The 22,831-nt window shown below is 37.3% G+C and overlaps 1 protein-coding gene across 1 annotated transcript in view; it reads right to left on the reverse strand.

Moving 5' to 3' along the window:
* Nucleotides 1-1,623: 1,623 nt before the first annotated feature.
* PRDM5 (PR/SET domain 5) overlaps nucleotides 1,624-22,831 on the reverse strand; it is a 229,896-nt gene continuing 208,688 nt past the window's right edge. The window contains exons 15-16 of the mRNA XM_047718339.1: nucleotides 11,241-11,345; nucleotides 1,624-2,378 (exon numbers count right to left, since the gene is read on the reverse strand). Of these exons, the coding sequence (XP_047574295.1) occupies nucleotides 2,214-2,378; nucleotides 11,241-11,345 (270 nt within the window). The 3' untranslated portion in view covers nucleotides 1,624-2,213. The remainder of the gene's footprint in view (nucleotides 2,379-11,240; nucleotides 11,346-22,831) is intronic.

Below are 22,831 nucleotides of genomic sequence, written 5' to 3' on the forward strand. Positions count from 1 at the left end.
TAAAAAAAAAAAATCAGTTCTCATCTTTTTGACATTGCTGAGTGATTTAAAAGTTGTAGGATGTGAATACTAATATATCTAAAATGCTTATAAATAATCATCTTTTGGATAAAGGTAAAAGCACACCTTCTTAACACCTTAGCCTTCTTAGGACTTATTTTGGTTTCAGGGCTTTGAAAAGAAAAGACTCTGGACCAGTAGGTCTTTCCACACCATTTTCTCAAGTTTACTTGACTATGAACCTTAGTCTGATAAGGCCCAGTACCTCTTCCTCATCAGTTTTATTCGGCAACATGGTGACAACATGGTTTCAAGGGTAATTTTCAATTACACCAGATCTGTCAATTTTGAGTCATTGAGACTATACAAAATTGGATTTGGCTTCTTTTCAAGTTTCACATTCATCACATAATCGGGATATGAAGCTTCCCATACAGAGGAGGTAGCACCCAAAGGAAGGAATGTGCTTAAATAATACACACTACCCAATTTTACAGCTGTCCTTTTATATTCAAATGATATTAAGCATACTGTCATGTTAAATTGAAAACATTTTAGATCCAAAAATATACTGTTGAAACAAATGACATAGTGAGAAACAAGACCAAAATCTATTTTTATAAAATATAGTCTATAATTTCAGATAAAAAATGCTACATACAACCATACTTAGATATCTTCTAAATTATGATCTGAGATTTACATTTTTTAAAAGTTTTCTCCAGTGAATTTCAAATTTAGTATTTTTAGAGTTTAAATCTCTATACTGAATCTTTATGTTTCTCTTTAAAACTGAATTGAGCAAAAATATAATTCTAAAACAAGATTCCTGACTTCAAAGAAATGTGTCTTCAGATAACCTTTCTCCTTAAAACATTAGAACCAATTCCCTTAAAACTATACTTCCTCTTTTTGACTGAGCATTAAGTAGAAAAATTCATGATTTGGACTTCATTTTTATTTTCTTCTGGTTTTTGTATCCCTTCATGCTATTTTGACATCATTATTACATTTTATCAAACCTTCTCTCAAAACAAGTTGCTCATTGTATGTTGCTCTCAAGTATGTTATTGAAATATAACCTAAAGGAAGAGATTAAGCTTCTTGCTTCAATTTCCCTTATGCACCAGTGATAATTTCAACCATAACAGTTGCCAGATTTGTACTTTTTATTCTGGATTCCTAATTATATAGGACAATTGAGGATAATTCAAGAGTGTTTCAGAATCACATACTGCCAAGATTCTGGAAAACGTCTTTTGCAAAACAGAATGTTAATGCTCTGGGGACTCTATTGTATCTGCACCAACATGTTCTGAATGAGAAGGTAAAGGGCTAGGTTCATCATAACTAATACTGTAATGACACTATGGGCTGACACTGTCAGTCAACAAATACTGAGAACCTATTTTGTTTCAATTTTTAGTTACATAGATTTGTATATTGTAAATTTCTAAAGATAACTGGTATAAACTCAGAAGGATCAGTTCCATATATATTTAAATGTACGGTCTTGTACAGATCTTATGAAAGTACTACAGACCATGAGTGTCTGTATCTAAATGATTAGAGGAAATAATGTTAGAATAGTCTAAAATGAAAATAATTCAATAGATGCTTTAGTTCTTAAATATCTCTTTATTTTAAACTGAACTATTGTAGGGAGCTATAAATAAGATCAACTTTTGGTCTGTTTCACAAAATAGCAAGTTTTATCCTGTTATCATGCTTGATGCTTTAAAAACTCTTGACCTTATCCTCATCTGCAATGAAACATTTTGGTATATTAATTTCTTTCTGGCTAAATCAGTAGTAGCCAGTTGTAATAACCAGCACGTGCACACACAAAGATGACAATAAAATAAAAAGGCCCAATAAAAAGTGTGTTAATAAAGTTCATTACAGAGAGGTGGCCCAGAAGGAAAGCCACGACTCCCTTTTCCATTTTATAAAATAGAGCACAAGTAGTATTTTGCAAGGCTACAAACTTGTACCATTTTTTGGTAGAAGTAGGATATTCATTCTTTCTTTCTCCTTTCTTTCCCTTTTCTTTCTTTTTTTCATAAGCATCTACAAACTCTAAAGGTAGGCAAATAAGAACTATGAGACCAGTGAATTACTTTAAGCTACTTCTGCTATGCTAATCAGGTGACAGAAATCTGGGTTTCATATTAGGAGCCCTTCTAAATGGTTTAATTCCTTTACAGCTACCATTAGCTGTCAGCTTCACCATGGATATTGTCCATGTGCACTTTGAGGTAGTCATTCCTTGTAAACTTCTTATGGCAAAACTGGCATTCTGCCAGTGGACGATTGGGATTGTGAGTCATCTTGTGTCGGATCAGCATTTTCTTTAGGCTAAAAGCCAAGTCACAAACCTAGAAAAGACCCAAAGATACCAATCATATTATGCTGAAAAACCTGAAGATATGCCAATTTATCATTTATACAATATACATTATGCATCGTCCTATTATCAAGTATGTACTGACGGGCACAAAAACAAAAATTGCTCGAAATAAATGGAATTTAACATCCCAACTAAAGGGTAAAGAAAATTAATTATAGTTCCTAAAAGCTGTTTGCATTTAATGTGTGTGTCCTTTATACCCTAGCCACCCTCCCTCCCCATCTGCTACTGTATTTAAATATGTCTAGAAATATAACTCCTTAGGACCAATGTTTTTCTTCCCATGATGGAGTGTATTGACAATTTCATATTAAACATGTTAAACAAAAAGCCTAATGGCCCAGAGGGCATTGCTCCATATGACATAAATAGCACAAGACATGTCTTACCAGTGATCCCTTCGATTTAGTCCCATTTATGAAGTAAAAGGTCAACATTGCTTTAAGCACCCTAAGTGGAAGTTTTTTACCCACAACTCTAATTCTTGATTTCTTATTACATACACTCATTTAACTAAGTCATCTAACATGTTTACTTCATATAAGCTCTACCACATTGACACCTGGCCCAACAGACATTAATATTCCAATAAAAATATTAAATTACCACAGAAGATGTAAGGTCTTCCTGCGTCAGTACTTTCTCACTTCTCCTGAGGTAGCTTCCTCTTACTGATTCTTCAGGGAAGCCTATATGATCTGTCTGCCAGAAGTGCTCTGTTAATTGCTTTCATAGTAGTTTTTACTTTTCCCTTTTAACACTTACCCTGAATATAATTACTTATTAGGTGATTTTTTTTTTTTTTAAATCGCCTCCTAACTGGTCTAAGAAACATTAGGGTAAGAGTAGTCATTCCATAAATATTTGTTGACTTAAAGAAAGAAAGGTAGAAAAGATGTTAGATAGATAGGTAAAAGTCTTATGAGCAATGTAAGTACATCAAAGGCTGTGGAATAATTCCAGAGATCGAAGAAGGTAACTATAGAGATTATTTTCAAGTAAAAGAAACTCTAAGTTTTCAAACGGCCTTACAAGTATAATCAAAATTTGTTATCATAAATAACACAGAATTACAATGTATCCCCTATTTTCTATTTCCCTGGTTCCTTCTCTAAGCCCCATGTAATGAACAATTAATGAACAATAGATACCAAATTCCTCACTGGCTTCCCACTGAAAGTAGATTCAAAATAAAAATTCCTTACCATGGTGAAAAGGCACATCAATTTGTTCTCCAACTTCATTTGCATCCCTTCTTTCTCACGATGCTCCAGCTGCACATGCCTTCTTACCGAATACCCAGACTCAGTTCCTTCCTACAGGCCATGATTTATACTGTTCCCTGAGCCTGGAATGTTCTCTTCCCTGTGGCTGACTCCTTCTCATCTTTTAGGTTACTTTGAGTTACTTTCTCAGAGAATTCTTTCTTAAGTATTCTTTTATGCCTCACCCTTCTCCTTTTTAAAATTGTTCTCAGTTTTTATCACAGAATGCAATTAGGTATTTATTCAGGTTTATTTGTTCAATGTCTATATCCCACAGGAATGTGAGTTCTGTGAGCAGAGGGGACATAGTGTCTAGTTCACTGTCTCAATTCAATGTCTGGCACAGGGACTAGGTTGAAGGGCTAACATCAGCTTTCATTATGTGCCAGGAACTACTCTTTGCAATTTATAAACACTAACTTATGATAGCCTCACCTCACCCTTTTAGGCAGATATTAGTACTCTGAACCTCATTTTACAGAAGGAAACTGACACAGTCACTTCAGTGTCTCAAGCTGGTTACCCAAGGTCACAGAACTAGGAAGTTTCCAGGATTTAAACCCACGCAGTCTGGGTTCAGAGTTTTTACAACCCCAAGGACAGACTATTATTAAAGGCTCGAACTTCAGACAAAGATATGTGAGCTGACTGTACTTTTTCCATTTGCCTGGCTGACACCATTTTTAAGAAATAAAAACCTCTTTGAAAAAATAAAGGAGGTTCTCAGTTCAGCCCACCAGTGTATTGTGAGGGATATAAGTCAAGTTCACTTACAGGGTCACCATGGGAAAATTACAGCAGCAGCAAGCTGAAGAAATGGAAAGGAAGTTGAGCAAGATCCTGAAGTCATTGATAATGGATCTGAATTAAGGAATCCTAGAAGCTCCATATAGGAGCTGTGATGAGAACAACCCAATGGATTTTTGAATGAGGGCCAGGTAGAGGATTAAGTATCAGCAGAGAGTAGCTGATGTCACAGTTGTGAATGTGACTAACTACACATTAAAAGCTATGTTTTCATGAACTAAGAGATTTCAAAATGATGTTCTGTATAAATCAAACGCAATGACATTCATGGTCATTTTAAAATTATGGGAAAGCATGAAAGAATTCAAATAGTGCAACAGGGATGCCTCCTTTTCTTTATTTCCACTTTAAGTTCTTAGCCAACCCATCCACCTACTCCAAATTAGTATTAATTCACCTGCCAAAGAATAGGAAAATGTTTTTTCTTTCTCTAGGCTGGCAATAAACTGATTTTGTTTTAAAATGAAGTGAAACAACACATTTATCAAAGTACCTTGAGAGATAATATTAGAATTCTATACAAACAACTTCAGTAAACGTTTATCAATAACATACAATGTTCCTTGCCACTTCAGTTAGAAACAGAATGACAGAGAGTACTCTGTCCTGCCCTGTGGAATCCATAGTCTTAAAGAGAAATATTTTTTGATGCCATGAACATATCGCTAGGAGAAGGAACAGAGGAGAGGACAATCAAGTCTTCCTGGATGTATGGATGTTGTCATGTTGTAAGGTGGGGAATGATATCCCAGGGAGAAGGAAGAGAACATGCAAAGGTACAGGTGTATAAGAAGCAAGGCCTAGGTGGGGAGGTGAAAACATTTCACTAAGCCTGAAGAAATAGATTATTGGAGCAACAAATTGACATAAATAAGTAAGAGAAAAAACATGAAAAAGAAGTTAGAGTTGAAGGCTGGAGTCAAACTCTGGAGGTCCTGGTAATCATAAGACACTGGAAAGATCTTCTCCAAGTTGTGGGGATTCATTAAAGGATTCTGAACAGAGACTAAAACGAAAATATCATTTAGTACCAAGCTCAGAGTATGCCTCTGGAGTCAGCACGGCCAGTACTATGATTCTACTCTAAGCCAGAAATTACTTGGATATCAACTAAGATAGCACTTACTGTTTCATTGATGCATGCTTTTAAAAATATTCACTAAACGTTTCTTTATATGCCAGGCAATGTTCTAGGCCTGGGGACATGACAATGAACAAGAAAGAAAAAAGCTCTTTTGTCATGGAACTTACATAATAGATGATAAATAATTAAACCAACAAATATGTAATATTTCAGGTAGATGTAAGTGTCATGAAGGTGAAGAAGAATATGGTGTGAGGGTTAAGAAAGTAATGGAAATAAGGAAGAGAAGAATTTTAGCAGAGAATTGAAATAAGTACAGGAGAGGGTTATAAAGATACCCGAGAAGGGTATTCCAGTCCAGGGAAGGAGCCAGAAAGAAAGAAAGAAAGAAAGAAACAAAGGGGCCCTATTCATTGAAATATACTTAGTGTGTCTGAAACAGCAAGGAATTGATGTGGCCAGAGTGAGTGGTGGTAGCGAAGTCAGAGAGGTAGGGGCAGAAGGGTGGGGGTACAGATCTGTAGGGACTTTCAGACCATGGTAGAACTTCGGTTTTCACTCTAAATGGGAAGGACAGTCATTGGAGGGTTTGAGCAAAGGAGTGAAATATAATACATATGCAATCTGTATCTAAAATATATAAAATCTGAATCAGGTTCTAGAAAGATCACTCTGTGTGGCAAGCTTAGGACAGACTGGGAGGAGCAAAGATCAAAGACAGATAAATTAAGGAACAACTGCATTACTGTAGGAGACTAAGATGTAGCTGGGGAGTTGTCAAAAGTGTTCCGATTCTCAACTTATTTTAAATGTACAGACAATCAGATTTGCTAGTGGATTGGAGGTCAGAGGTGAGAAAAAGAGAAGAGTGAAAGTGGCAATGAAAATTTAAAGAAGATAATAAGTTTGAGAAATATATAGAAGGAAAGACTGTCAGGAGTTGCCGGGACTGAATGGGAGAGCTAGTTGGGTTTGGGCCCTAGAATCCTGACTTGGCCAGTTATAAGTGGTAGAGAAGAGGTAGGTCACTCAACTTCAGTGAGCCTCATTTGCTTCACAGAGGTGGAAATCACACCTGGGTACTTCTGGGGTACAGGGCAGATCAGTAAGAATATATATAAACTGGATCACTGTGTCTTTCTCATAATAGAAGCTCAACTAGATGATGCTATTGGTCACGGCTTAGGGAAAAAATGTCTGGCACAAGGCTCAGAACTTTGGTTTGGGTTATATGGAGAAGGTGGGGCCCTCAGAAAGATGTACAGGTAAAGAGAACATGTTGAGTGACTGAGAAGGCTGGGGAGATACTGATTTCAGTCTGGAATATAGGAGAGATGTCTTCCAGGCAGCTTCAGAGTATCTGCCTAGAATTCAGAAGAGAAACCCAGGCAGGAGAAAGAGAGATTTGCAAAGATACCAGAAGCTCAATACCTGTGGCACATTGGGGTTGCTGCACGGCATGGAATGACTGCATCTAAGGGGCTAGTGTTGATGAGTGAAGTGGCATTTGAGCAATATTATAAAGAACTGAGGTCAACATATACCAGTTTTTTTCTTTACAGTTTTGCTCAAATGCCACTCAAATGTCATACATGTGTGTGTTTTTTTTGTGTGTTTGTAAATGCCAGTCAGGAAGTGTGAACAAGAAATAAAGAGGACTTTCCAGGAGGAGGAAGTGGTGCATGATACCACATGGGACAAGGGACAGAGATGCAGAACAGCATCACTGCTTCAGGAGACTCAGAGTTCATACAAATAAAATGCAGACCACTGAAAGATAAGAGATTATTGAAATTTTAGTAATAAGAATTGACAAAAACCAGAATAACTAACTTTTCAGTCATGTAAGAAGGTGGATTTTACTCTATGGGTTGTGAGACACTGTCACAAAAAAGCGCATGATTAGGTTTACTTTGAGACAATCACACTGGGACATAAAAAGGATTTTAAGAGAATACTATGTATGCCAACAAGTTAGATAACTCAGATGAAATGAACAAGTTCCTAGAAGAACACAAATAATCAAAACTGATTCCAGAAACAGAAAAACTCCAGAGACCAGTAACAAGTAAAGAGATTGTATAAAAAAAACAAACAAGCAAGCAAACAAACAAAAAAACAAACCCACCAAACAAGAAAAAAACTTCCCAAAAAAGAAAAGTCTAGAACCAGACAGTTTCACAGATAAATTCCACCAAAAATATAAAGATGCATTAACAATAATCCCCTCAAATTCTCCCAAATAACAAAGAAGAGGGAATACTTCCTAATTTGTTCTGTGAGGCCAGCATTACCTTAATACCACAGCCAGGCAAAAATATTACAAGAAAAGAAAACTACAGGCCAATGTACCTTTTGAATATAGATGCAAAAATCTTCAAACAAACAAAAAACAAAAAAACAAAAACTCTAACAGGCCATATTCAAAGTCATGACCAAACAGATTTATCCAGACCGCAACAGTTGATCAACATAAGAAAATCAAACAATGTAATACACCACTTTAACAATACAAAAGATAAAAAAAATTATCATCTCTGTTGATGAAGGAAAGCCTTTGACAAAATGCAACATCCTGTCTTGATAAAAATATTGAAAACTAGGAAAGAAGGGAGCTTCTTCAACATAGTAAAGGGCATTTATAAAAAATTCACAGCTAACATCACATTGAATGGTGAAAAACTAGAAACTAATGCAGAAGAATGGACCCCTACTTCACACTACATTCAAAAATTAAACAGATCAAAGACCTAAATGTAAGACTTAAAACTATCAGACTTAGAAAGAAACAGGAGAGTAAATCTTCATAACCTTGAAATTGACAAGTCTTAGATCCGTCACCAAAAGCATGTTGAGAAAAAGGAAAAAAAAAAACAAAAAAACACAAATAAATTGGATTTCAACATTGAAAAAAAATTTTTTAAGATTTTATTTTTTTTTAAGTGATCTCTGCATCCAACATAGGGCTCAAACTTACAACCGCCAGATAAAGAGTTGCACGCTCGACCAACTGAGCCAGCCAGGCACCCCCAACATTGAAAAGTTTTGTGCATCAAAGGATATTATTAAAAAAGTGAAAGATAACTTATGGAATGTAAGAAAATGTCTAGTATCTGAAAATACAAAGAATACTTACATTCAGCAACAAAAAGACAAATAACAAAATTTTTAAATGCGAAGAAGACTTGAATAGCTATTTCTCCAGAGAAGATACAAATGCCAACAAACAAGTATATAGAAAGATGCTCAATATTATTAATCCTTTAGGAACTTTAAATCAAAGCCACAATGAGATATCACTTCACATGCCCTAAGGAGACTATAATTTGAAAAAACAGAAAATTACAAGCATTGACAAAGACGTGGGAAAACTGGTATTCTCAGGCATTGCTAATGGGAATGTAAAATGGTGTAGCTAGTATGAAAAACAATACAGAAGTTCTTTGAAAAATCGAACAGAATCATCATTTGACACAGCAATTCTACTCCTAGGTATATGGTCCAGAGGATTTAAAACAGGTACTTAAATACCTGTAGGCACATGTTTGTCTCAGAGCCATTCACAACAGCCAAAAGGGAGAAACAACCCAAATGTGCATCAATTATGAATAAACAAGTTGTGATATATACATACAATGGAATACCATTCAGGGAGTGATGTACTGATACAAGCTACAAAGTAGATAAACCCTGAAAACATTATGCTAAGTAAAAGAAGTCAGTCACCAAAGTCACATCCTATATGATTCATTTACATGAAATATCCATAACAGGTCATCTATTGAAATGAAAGAAGATTGGTCCTTATCAGGGTCTGTGGAGAGTAAGGAATATCTCCTTAGTGGGTACAGAATTTTATTTTGGGACATTGATGTCTGGGAATGAGATAGAGCACAATGAGATAGAACACAATGTGATGGTGGCACAACATGCCAATGAATTGTGCACTTTAAAATTATTGATTTTATGTTATGTGAATTTTATCTCAAGTTAAAAAAATTACGTTGGCTGGGTGGAGAACACAGGGAGGGTGCAGGTTACGCACTGCTAGTGGGACTGGAAACTGAGAGGAATTAATAGATTTGAGTGTTATTTAGGAAAAAGAAAGACGGGAAATGGGTGAGAAAGGATGACTTCTATCCAAAATGAGTAGGTTAAGAGGGTAAGATTTTGGAACAAAGATAGCCTCTATTAAGGAGGCTGCATTTCAGGGAGGTTCTGGAGGCCCTCAATCTCTATTCACTGGACCAGTTTAAGCCACAAATAAGAACCAGAGACTTCTGAAAAAAGGATAGAAATAGATGAGATAGAAGTAAATCTAAAAAAATAATGCTTGTAACATTACAGTGTTGTTGTTTTTTTTTTTAATAACATCATGGTCTCGTTTACCTTAGGAAGTAGTTGACAAAAAATATTGAGCATAAAATGAAATTTAAGTTGAATGTGATGGTAGGAAGGTGTCTGTATATAGTTAATATTTAAATTCTATGCCCCATCAGTTATTTGTGTAGCTGTACAATTAAGTAATCTAAACAGGTTTTGCCTATATGAAAATGTTTCCAATAAAAGCACTAATGAATTAAACCAATTGAAATTATGAAGCTGGGGCTATACCTCCGGTTCAGGATAGAGCTACATGTGTACATTTCTTTCTTTGCAAGTACTTCTTGCCTTAAAGAATTTCACTGTTCATACAGGTATTTTTATGAGTAGGCCCACTGGGAGTACATTGTTGCCTTAACCTTACCACCAAAGTTTCATGGATGGACAAGGAAAACATCTTGCGTTTGTGAGTTTCCTTTCATGTGGACTGCTTACACCGTACTTTATCCGTTGCGATATGCTAATGGGACGAAGTCTTCGAGTTTCCCTCCACATTTAAAGAGAATTCTCTACTGTGCAATTTCACACACTACAACTTTAATGTTCCTTCTTCTACTTAGGTACATTAATGCTCTTCTTGCTATTTTTGTGTTAGAAATAAGCATCCAAGTGTTTTCCCTAAAGCCTGTGTCAATCTTCTGTCAGCTGTCAATCTTATAACAGAATTGTGATACTGTTTATTGAGAAACCAATTTTTTCCCTTAATTAGTTAACACTCAGATTCATTTTACTGACGGTGGTAGTATTTTTCCTTTCATAAATAGTGTAAACAACTGTGTTTATAATTTCATTTCAATTCAAATGTCATTAGCAGAAAATCTAAACAATTAGCAACATTATTGAAACAAAGGAGTTTGTTCATGTTTTAGAAATTGATGGTTAGGCTGTAATGAAATAAATAGTATCTATGACCAGTTGAATCTCTGATTTAAGTATCATGAACCTATCAAAGTTCTGGGTAGACACATGAAAGCTGCCTTGAATCATCACACACTTATATCTTGAAAGAACAACTCAATTGCATTAAAAAAGGATGCAAGCGTGCCTTAAAGAAAATCAGAGTTTATTTGCTGGCAGCAAACTAGGATGAACAAAACGACTCCATAGTGGTTACATGGATTATGCAATCAAAACATACAAGCAGCACAAGATCTCAACAGAAAGACCAGCCTGCAAAACATACACACACACACTCATACATACACACATCATGCGTAGACACACGCACACTCTCTTCCAGCACATCTGTTACTGGAGGACACTGGGGAAAGAAAAGAGAAACCAAACTCACGTCACACTGAAAAGGCTTTTCTCCAGTGTGCGTCCTCTTGTGCTCATCGAGGCCTCGTTTCTGGCTGAAGGCTTTGCTGCACTCTGAGCACTTGTATGGCTTCTCCTGCAATCAATGGAAAGAGATCACCATGAATCTGAGTGAACTTAGAGCCTTCCCTACTAAGGTATGCTGGCAGTGGGGTGGTATTTTATCTAGTTCTATAGGGTGCCACAGCAAATCCAGAGGGGTACCATGAGTTATTTTAAATGCTCGTGAGGAACAGCACTACTCAACCTCTGCTGGACAAACCGAACTACTTGCTCATGGCAGTTCACAGTTCCAGCATGAGACTGTGGGACATTTCTTTTAATTACATCATACCTTTGCAAGGCTGGGTTCTGAATGATTGACATGATCTAACTACTAAAACAACTGAACTCTTAGGTTTTCTTCTGGTTTGGTGGGCCGCAAAATTTCACTGAGATACTAAGGGCGTCATGGACCAAGAGAGTTTGCAACCCCTAAACTAGATGGTGCAAATTGTTCACTATCTCAGAGGCATTCCCGGGAATGAAAACTTCAGGACAACATTGTCTTCAGATTTTGAGGGTAAGTTTAAGAAGATGTGAGAGAGATATATATATCTATATCTAGATATATATATATATATATATATATATATATTATGCAGCCATCAAAAAATGAAATCTTGCCATTTGCAATTATATATATATATTATGCAGCCATCAAAAAATGAAATCTTGCCATTTGCAATGATGCAGATGGAACTAGAGGGCATTATGGTACGTGAAATCAGTCAATAAGAGAAAAGACAATTATCATATGATCTCACGGATATCAGGAATTTGAGAAACAAGACAGAGGATCATAGGGGAAAGGAGGGAAAAACGAAACAAGACAAAACCAGAGAAGGAGACAAACCATAAAAGACTCTTAATCTCAGGATTCCCCTATATTTTCTTACATGCTTTAGATTGATGATTTCCCCCCCACCCCCCGTATTATCACAGAAGTTATGAGCACTATTTCTCTTAGTGGTTATCCTTAACAAATCTACCATATACATTTAACACAATTTAAAATTTATCCTACTGAATAACAAGTCCTGAAGAATGCTCCTGTCTTACATGTTATGTGTAGCAGTATTTTATTTGTGTCTTGATTTTTAATCCTGATACGGAATCATTATTACTTTACATACCAATGTGGTTTAGATTTATACATGCTTAACAATTTCTTCACTTCTCATCCGTTCTTATCTGACTTTGAGAGGATCTGATGATGGTAAATTCTGTTTTTATTGGATTGAAAATGACTTTATTTCTCATTTGTTATTAAATGAAAGTCTAGAAATCCAATTAGGTGTATAACAGACTCTATTTTTCATGTCTCTTAACCATTTCCATCTCTTTGTATTGGGCCACATGTAATTTCTTTAGATTTAGTTGATCAATTATCTTCAGGTATGAATAACTTGTTAATAGTTTCATTTGAGTTTTTAATTTATATTATATTTTAAACTTTTGTAAATTATTTGATTCTTTTCAATTATGCTTAATTTTTTTTTTTTTTATTTGACAGAGAGATCACAAGCAGGCAGAGAGGCAGGCAGAGAGAGAGGAGAGATTATGCTTAATTTTTGACAAAATCTTATTTTTTACTCGTTTGCTTATGTCTATTTCAAAATATTCTAGACATTTGTATAATTTGCCTCATCTGATAAATCATTATCTTAAGTTTTTTGGAAATTTAATTCTGCTATTTGTGGTTTCTCCTGTCTCCTGCTCATGGCTCTTGTTTCCTTGGGTGTTTTTGGAATTTGGAATCATGGGCTCATGTTTGGTGGTCTTTATCTGTTAAAATTCTGTGACCCCTAGGTTGAGGGTAAGTCCCTCCAGACAGCATTTGTGTTTGCTTCTGCCAGGCATTCTGGGATGCTATCAATCAAAGACCATTTTAAGTTTATTTCTTGCCTTAGGGTTTTCTGGTCAGGGAAGCATTTTAAGTCTGAACTCTAAACACACTTGAGGGAAAGACTGTGGTTACAAACTCTAAGGAGAATTCTTTCTCTAGCCGGCAATTACTCTGAGACAATTAAATGTACAAAGCACGTCCATTTGCCAAGGTAGATTATTTCCAGTTCCTGATTTCATTTTGAGTATCATTTTTCTAGGGTCCCAGCACTGTGGTGGGATGTGGTTCCATCTTGCCCTATAACCTAAGCCCAGAGCTTGCTTCCTTTTCCATCACCATTAAAAACTGAAACTTGAGTTTACAAATACCGGCAAACACCCCAAAGGTGTTCTCATTCTCAACCTCACCTTATCACTCTGGCATGTGGCTGTAGTTTGCTCTGTTGGATCCTGGGGATTACTGTTACCTCCCCCGCCACACACACAAGCTCAGATATTTGCTATTTGCTTTAATATATCCAGCAAGGATAGGTGTTTTGTATAGGGCCTCTATATTTTAAACGACTGTTCAAAGTTAACAGAAAAACACTACATTTTCCTGGCATCCAAAAAATATGTTTACTGCTTTTTTCATCTTGTCTAAATCAACACAATCTCTTTTCACATATTGCATGGTTTTTGGTGCCTATTTCTTCAAATATTGCCCAGGTTTTTTTTTTTTTTTTTTTTTTTTTAAGAAAAACTTGAAAATGTAACTGTAAGTATTTAAATCAGAAACTTCCTGGAGTTCCTGGGACTTGTATTATATCCAAACATTTTACTTAAACTTATATTTTAAAAACATATAAAGATATATCAATATGATGTATATGAAAAGAAAAAAAAGGAAAGCTCTTCTCCCTATCCACAATTTACCCACAGAACAAGATCTTGTAAAGAAGTAAGAGGCACATCACTGTGGCAACTGCAATGACAGGTAAGTATCTGTCAGAAAACAACCCAAGACAGGACCAATTATCGGGATGACATCCTAAGAGAGTGACGCGAAGTTTCCAGGAGAAAAAAAAAGGCAGTGAAAAACAAGGTCTGAGCATCACTGATTAAGAACATTCTTCTCGGGGCGCCTGGGTGGCTCAGTGGGTTAAGCCGCTGCCTTCGGCTCAGGTCATGATCTCAGGGTCCTGGGATCGAGTCCCGCATCGGGCTCTCTGCTCAGCAGGGAGCCTGCTTCCCTCTGTCTCTCTCTCTCTCTGCCTGCCTCTCTGTCTACTTGTGATCTCTCTCTGTCAAATAAATAAATAAAATCTTGAAAAAAAAAAGAACATTCTTCTCATTCATTCCTAAATTTCCTCTTAGCAGGTACTGTGTGCGTAAGCACCCTACAGTGCCCCATGGGTGCTGAGAAAGGTTTTGAGCTAGCATATGGAGATTCTGGCAAGACAAGGGTTTTGCAGTTATCACAAGTTTTCAAAAACTCAAATGTGTATTATGCATTGGCTCGGATTGAATAAGTAACATTTACACACACACACACACGCATACACACACACACATACACATACACACACACACTCACCCCCTCATATATTAGTATTTTTCAAATTGGTCTTTGTCAAATAATCACTGTTGATTATTTTAATACACTTTATTTACAAATGCCTCTGAAATTATATTACCTTCACTTAATCATTTTCACCTATAAAAGAACAATCATGTGCTTCTATGTGTGTGTTGGCAGGGAGGTGGAGTTGAAATTTATAATGTTAGGTTCCTCTAATTTCAAAAAATTGAGAATTATAGTTGGAAAAGGGACCCATTTGATGAAGTAGTTCTGGGTCTGCCTGGATTCACTCTTTTCTACCAGGAATCATTTGAAGCCAAAGATTCCCTTGGATTTTGTCCTAAGATTATTAGCTCACAAAGGACTTTGTAATCACACTTATACGTCAGTCTAGAAAGAAAGGTTCTTTAAGTCCTTAGGCCGTAGCAAGTATAGTAGAAAGAACCCATGATTGCCTTTCATATATCTGTCCATCTCTTTTATCCCCAAGTCTTAAACAATCTGTAGTTTTCCTGAAGATAGTGCAAGGACAGTTATAATTCCTGACAGATTTGGTGAGAATGCCATATACCGCTTCTTGGAAAGAACTTTAATGCCCACCCTTGAAAACATTCCATTTTTTTTTTTAAGATTTTACTTATTTATTTAGAGAGATAGAGAGCATGTGTGCCTGCAAGTGTGTGAGAGCAAGTGGGAGGAGGGGCAGAGGAAGAGAGAATCACAAGCAGACTCTGTGCTGAGCATTTGAACCTGATGCAGGGCTCAGTCCCACGAACCTGACATCATGACCTGAGCTGAAATCAAGAGTCAGACACTTAACCAACTGAGCCATTCAGGCATTCCTGAAAAGATTCCAATTTACAGAGAATGGTACCAAAGCAAGTGTGAGGGAATTCCTGACCCAGTTACCAGCATTTATACCAAAGGGAGAGCCAGATGATCACCGGTCACTCATTTCAAATTTAAGAAAACCAAATGAACAGAAATAGGAAGAAGAAAAAAAGTGCATTTTATTTTTCAGAAAAAGAGAAACAAAACCAAACCCTCATCCCCCTTCTTTATTAATTTCTTCCCAATTATTCCTGGTCTGCCATATGAAAGAAATACCACCTCTCCTAAGGTAAACATAGTTGGGCACAGAGAGAAAGCTGAGTGGTACAAAGACACCTAAACCTGTTCTTCTTCTCTTTTTCTCTGGGAATTGTGAAAAAAATCTATGTCACCTCTAGAGCATTCCTAAATATTCCTACCCCTAACTTCTCAGTCTAGAAGAATCCACGCTTGTGTGCAAAGAAGGAAGAGAACTTCAGTCTCTAATCTTCGCTGTCTGCCCTTACTATAAGGTTCACTGAGGATGACAGGGACTAGACAGCTACGTAGTGGTTGATGCAGCAAGAGACCATGTGACACAGAAAGCTTAAGAAATCTTTGAGTTCTTATAGTCAGGTTAGGCAGCAGAGGTAAGGCTGAGGTTACCTGCCACTTTCCCAAGTACACACTGTTCCACAATCTACAGGCTGGTGTGGCTGAAAAGTGTTTAAGCAAGTTCGGAAAGCAATGGACTTCCAAAGGCCCCGTTGCTCCTCCCCCGCGAAGAACCCATACACTAGCAGCATTTTAACATTAACCATCTCCTAACTCCACTAATTCTCTTCCTCCATCTCTCCCTCCATTACAAAAATCTTTAATATGGGCACAAAATCTGATTCAATAAAATATCACGGAAATTGTAACACTATTTCTGAGGGGAATATGTAGTATAAATTACACATTTTAACTCATTAGCTGGATTTAACCGGAGACAAAATGATTAGGTCCTTGATTAGTTCTGTTTCTGAATGATTACATAGTTTAACTGACAAATAGCTTGTCCTTTGTCATCATAACTGGGGAATCATTACTAAATGGAGGCAATCTATTTGTCAGTTAAACTGTGTAATCTGTCAAAAGCAGAATTAATCAGTAGTCTAATCAGTTCTCTTTAATCAAACAGCATTTGGCAGAATTCATTCAGAAGGTAAGATTTATAGAGCTCTACACCTTGTACCTTGTTATGCAGCTAATAATAAGTCCTATTTTTGTATTGCTAATGACCATCTATATAAAAAAATAACTTCAAATGTTATCTTTTTTCCCAACACGAACTGAATTAATAAATCTCAGAACCATTTTAGAAACAAAGTCACATTTTTAAGAAATCTTGGAGGAATCTGAATGTTGAAGTTCTTTAAAATAGTAATTTATCGGAGGCTTCCTCTTAGTTTAGCTAAGGATCGCTTGCCAGGAGATAAAGAAGCATGCCCCCCACTACAGACTAACAAAGATAAGAATGGATCATGGGTAGATTATCTTCATGCCATAGGTAGGCATTGTGACTATTACCTTGATTGTTTTATGTTAGGCCCAATCAAATAGAAACAGAAAATATAACAAGTGAGCTTTTCCCCTTGTAGTCAGGTAAATGGTATAAGGAAGTCAAGGAACGATGGTTAATAAATGTTCTTTCATGACCCTGGTGGCCTGATTCCGATAATTGAGAAATAAAGATTAGTAAGCAATTAAAACAGCCCAATGAGTGAGGATGGTAAAGACAGGCAGAACCTGTGGTATTTTGACCATACATAAACACAGTTGGCTTATGACAGGGTTCAACCTATGAGCGAAACACTGGCTTCTTGGTTGTTATATAATATGTGGATATACTTGATGGACAAACCTTTCCTCTATTTGTCTTGCTCAAAGCTATACTAAGGCCAGAGTGTCCACGCTGTTGATGAAATAACTTCCACGTGAGCAACCTGAACATCAAATACAATCTGAGAGAAGAAACTCACCGAAGAGGAATCAGATGTGGAAATAAGTCTCTTTGTCTTCTTTCTTTCTCACACACACATACACACAAGTATATTAGGATATAAAAGTTATCTTTTGTTCCAAATTAACTTCGTTTGATTATCTTTTCTAGACTAAATATTTCTAGCTATTAATATTTCCCCTATCAGAGTTCAGAAAAATGATGTCTTCTGTCAGAAGATTATTTCTCGTTTCTAAATTTAAAAGAAAATCTTAAAAACCTCATGACACAGGGATTTGGCATAAATTTCTTAAATATGAAATTTCTAAATAAACAAAAATTTTATAAATCTCTAGTTCCCCATTTTCTCAGCTGCTGCAGCAGTGGTTGACTTTCTTCTGTTGGGCACATTACAAACCCTGGCAGAGATGAAACGGACAACTTGTGACTAAATGTAAAAGCATCATATTTTTATAACATTTGGGACAAAATCATTTAACCATCAAACTCTTCGATCTACAAAAGGTCTCGCTAATTTCCAAAGCAGAATGTAGAGACTCTCATGTAAGGGCAGGTCACATACAAACAGCCTTAGACTCTTGTCAGCCTGGTAAGACCCATTTGCCAAACCTTCCTTAGGCAAGGCACAGATAGCCTAAGCCCTCCACAGTAGTCTAGAGCAGGATTTCTCAACCTCAGTACCACTGATACTTAGGGTAAGATAATGCTTTGTGTTAGGGAGCTGTCCTGTGTACCCACTAGATGTCAGTAGCACATACCTCTCCCCTCCAAATTTATTCTCCAATCGTGCCAACTCAAAAAATCTCCAGATGTTGTCAAATGTCCTCTCAAAGGCAAAATCACAGAAGTGCCATACAGAAGAGTACTTCCTGAATTATTTGCAGTGAAAGATTGTATTTCTCTCAGTGTGTTGCTGACTGATACAGTGGCAAAGTAGGATGAAACTGAATTACTAAAAAAATGATCATGCACTTGGATGTACAACAATGCCAAAATGTTACAAAAGTCCTCAGTACTTCCTCACAATTTCTATACCTATCTCACCACGGGCCAGAAACAAAGAGTTTGTGTGCCGGTACCAGTCTTCAAGCCACACGTTGGCTAGCATGGGTCTAGACCAAAAATGTCTGATCACAGATCCCCATGATTCAGTTGTGTCATCTTCTAAGTGAACAAATTATGTCATACAACTTGTATAAAAGATAACTACCAAGAGAATTACATCTAAATCTTGGATTAAATGTCATTTTAGTATTATATATACAAATTCTAAATTTTATGGTTGAGGTAGTGGAGAGGTTATAAATGGAAAAAAAATGTTTGTTGTATCTGAGTGAGGCTCCATGTTGATTCACTCTCCTATTCTCTTTGTTTCTGTGGGTTTAAATATTTCCTTACAAAAAGTTAAAGGAAACTACAAAGAGTTGCTTTCATTTTATACTAAAACTTAAAACATCATCATTCTCCCTCTGCTTCAAAGATCTTGTGTGTGTGTGTGTTTTTGTTTTTTTTTTTTTAGGGAAACTATTTCTGGTCTCACAAAGATGGATCCTGTAAACATTTCATCATCTCAGAAGTCAGAAATGCTCAGAAATGCCTGCTCAGAGAAGACCAGTGCTCCAAGGCCTGGTCCCACTGCCAGCCACAGAAACACATTCTCACAAGTAGATTCCTGATATCCAGCTCCTCTCCCCCCAGACCCGCACACCCGTGCTCTTCACTCAGATTCCTGTCCAGAGGAGGGGGTCTCTTGTGCGTTTGTCTAGTTGGCTCAGCATCGTACCATACGTGGTATTACACATGAAAGGTCCTCCAAGAAAAATAAATGAGACCTCCAGGCAGCAAGCATCCTGCGGTGGCCCTGACACGGAGCAGAGGTCAGCCTGGACATCTGCTCTTCAGGGTCGCAGAAACTGTGAAGCCCATGCTGATATTTCCAGATTTTTCCACTTTACTAGGAGCCAGCTAATTTTCTTGGTAAGACTGGTTTTGTGACCAAAAGAGGACTACCCAGTTCCATAAAACATCCAGTTCACGACAGAGCCGCAGGTGGAATCAGGGGAAGCTTCACGAGAGCGGCCCCACAGGCTGCTATTACACACAGCTGAGGGGACAGATCTATGGCCCATAGGGCGGCTGCCATATATCTAACAGCTCCCCTTAATGGCCCCGTTTCTGGAAGTTCATGTGCCACCAGCTGCACACAATCAAAATGCACCGAGTTTCCCTCTAACGAGCAGCCTTGCCTAGAGAACTTCTTTTACAGATGTTTATAGCTTTCGTGGCTTTTTATTCACCATCTTATTTTTATAGCTGGTGTGATCTTTCAACATATGACAAAATATACCCATGGCCTAGTAAACAACGCACCTAGAAACTGTAACTCTTCGGGAAGCCTACAGAAAGCTAGGGGAATATTTAAAGCAGGTTTCTACATAACACATCCATAATTGGTTTTGCATTGGAGCTAATGGAAAACACACTTCCTATAAACTAGGAAAATGACTGCACGATTCACATACAGAAAACTAAAAATAAGCACAGTAAATAGAATATAATTCTTATATTAAAGTGCTGTATACAAACTTTAAATAGAAACAAGATGGCACTCGGTCCCTTTTTAACCCACTCTTGAGGCCTAAAGAATAATGTATTTAAGTTAAATGGCTAGAAAAAGTCCTATCACTTGCACGGAGGTGACAGAAGAGCTTGTCTGGCATCAAGCAAGCAAAGAAGCATAAACCAGCTCAGAAACCTTGTTTTCCTAGGGCTGCACTGGTGACTTGGACTGGTCATCTGGAATTAAGAGGCAAATGGACCTAACTAACTACATTTCTCCCTCGTATTCTTCCAGTCTCTGGCCTGTGGACTGTGGTTGCCTGCTCACCTCAATCACCCAGGGAATCTTCAAAAATGCTGATGCCCAGGCTCCAGTCTCAGAAAGCCTGACTTAGCTCATCTGGGGCCTTTTTCAAAGCTCCTGAGGTGCTTCTAATGGGCAACCAGAAGTGAGAACTTCCAATTAGATCCACCATCCTCTCAAGTAATAATGGTACTACTATGAATAAATACAACAGCAGCAACAATAATTCTGTTTCCCCTCCTCTTCCTATGGTTCTCTCCTACCAAGGCACTACTGTGTATGTTAATAGAATGTCTATTTCATGTTGGCTGGTGAAGTGCTAGGAACTTGAAGCATCTTTTTTTCAATTAAACTGTTAAGCAATGCCACACATTAGGCACAGTTATTCTCACTTGCAGATGAAGGAGTATTAGTTTTAAAATATGACCAAGGTTACATGATCGGGTAGGGAGGGCAAAACTCAAATTACGGCATGCTGACTTCAGCACCAATGTCTATAGTGACCTTGTCTTGCGGCTTCCTCCCCATCGAACCCCTTCCTCCAGGTCAAGCACTGCGGAAGAGGAGGCTCCTGAGCCCAGCCAAGAGAGAGAATCTTGATAAGGCTGAGCTGCCTGCACGTGGAATCACGTGGGAGCTTCCAAAAATGTTGATCCCTGGGACCCACCCCCTAGCAGAGAGTGTGATTTCATTGCTCTGTGGTGTGGCCTGAGCTTTGGCATTTTTAGAGGATCAGAGGTGACTCTAGTGTGGACCCATGTTTGGAACAGCTGGGCTAAGATAGTGATGGCAATTCCATTTCCTTTTCAGTGATGGGATGGGTTTAGATCGGAGCAGGTCACGCCACTGTGGTTCCTGAGCAGAGGAAGTAAGTTGATGGGGGATTTGGGAAGAGGTTCTTTGGCCTCTTGAAGCTGACCAGGTACAGATGTGAAGCGTGGGCTGCTGCAGCCACGAGATAGCAGGAGAGGAGCTGGCCGAGGACAGAAGGAGATGACAGGAACCTGAGCCACTGAAGACCTTGTGGAGCCACCGTCTTCGCCAACCAGGAGGTGGCCTGACTCTAAATTCTTGTTATGTGACTTACTAAATCTCTTATCATCTAAGACCTTTTCAGTGGGGCTTCTGGTTGTTGAGGAATGAAAGTATTCTACCATTTCTTTCTTCCTCATCATTGTGCCATATTCCAACAGCCCCATGCTAGTGACACCGAAACTTCTTGCTCAGACTAAAGTACAATGCTACAACAGAAAATCAAAAACTCAAAGTCAGTGGCTGGCTATTAAAAATGACCATGTACAACCTAGTTTAAGAGCCTCAGCTCTAAAGATGGGAGTGAGTGTTCTTTTGGACAGCAGCACTTTTCTGATACACATGAAGAAAGTTAGAAAGGTGCTGAAAATGTATGTGCTGATAAGAAGTCTGAGAACAATGTGAGATTTGGGCATTGTAAAGGATGTTCTTTGTAGTCCTTGAAAGAAAAGGAATGCCGGTTAAGTGAAAGAGTGTTGTTATTTAAATTATCTAAAGGGAAGAGACTCCTTTCCCTGCCTAATAACTATTTAGATTTTTTTCTCAAAAATCTTACAAAAGAAGACTAATCATATGAACACAAAAATTTTATAATAAGGAAAAAGTTATTCTCATGATCTTACAAAATTATAAATGAAACTCTGAAATATAAATGCAAATTATAACAAAAATATGAGAATATATTAGGGAAAGAAGTAGACGGGAGTAGAGGGAAATAAATATAAAAATATAAAGGATATATGGAAAAGATAAATGTGTATGTGCATCTATATTTATATCTGTATGTTTTGATAAATATACATAGAGTGTCCAAAAATACTGAGTTTCATATAACAATCAGAAATGAAGCCAATCAGTGGTGCCAGGGTGGCTCAGTCAGTTAAGCATCTGTCTTTGGCTCAGGTCATGATCCAGGAGTCCCAGGATCAGGATGGAGCCGGGAATGAAGTTCCCTGCTCAGTGGGGAGTCTGCTTCTCCCTCTGCCCCTCACCCTGCTCGTGTTCCCTTTCTCTCAAATAAATAAATAAAATCTTAAAAAAAGAAAAGAAGTCAGTCATGACACGACAAGCTGAGCTGTGAGAACACAGGACGCTAATGTGACTGCCTTATTAGTTTGTTACGTACTGTCTTCAATATTTTTTTCTGTTGTATCCTAAAAATTTGCTAATGAAAATCAAAGTAATTCTTAGAGGTTTGAAACAGCCTCATTTTTTTTTTTTTTTTTTTTTTTTTTTGGTGGGTTGGGGGGGATGTTCTAGGTTGTTTCATTTACCTATGGGATATTTCTGAAAAATTTGGTCTCAAGACACAATAATGCACAACCAAAGGCAAACTTAGGAAAAAAAATACTAATTACTTCCTTTAAAAAACATCCTTTTCTACATTTAGACTAGTAGTTTAAG

This window comes from Lutra lutra, chromosome 2 (assembly GCF_902655055.1).
Source record: "Lutra lutra chromosome 2, mLutLut1.2, whole genome shotgun sequence".
Taxonomy (NCBI): domain Eukaryota; kingdom Metazoa; phylum Chordata; class Mammalia; order Carnivora; family Mustelidae; genus Lutra; species Lutra lutra.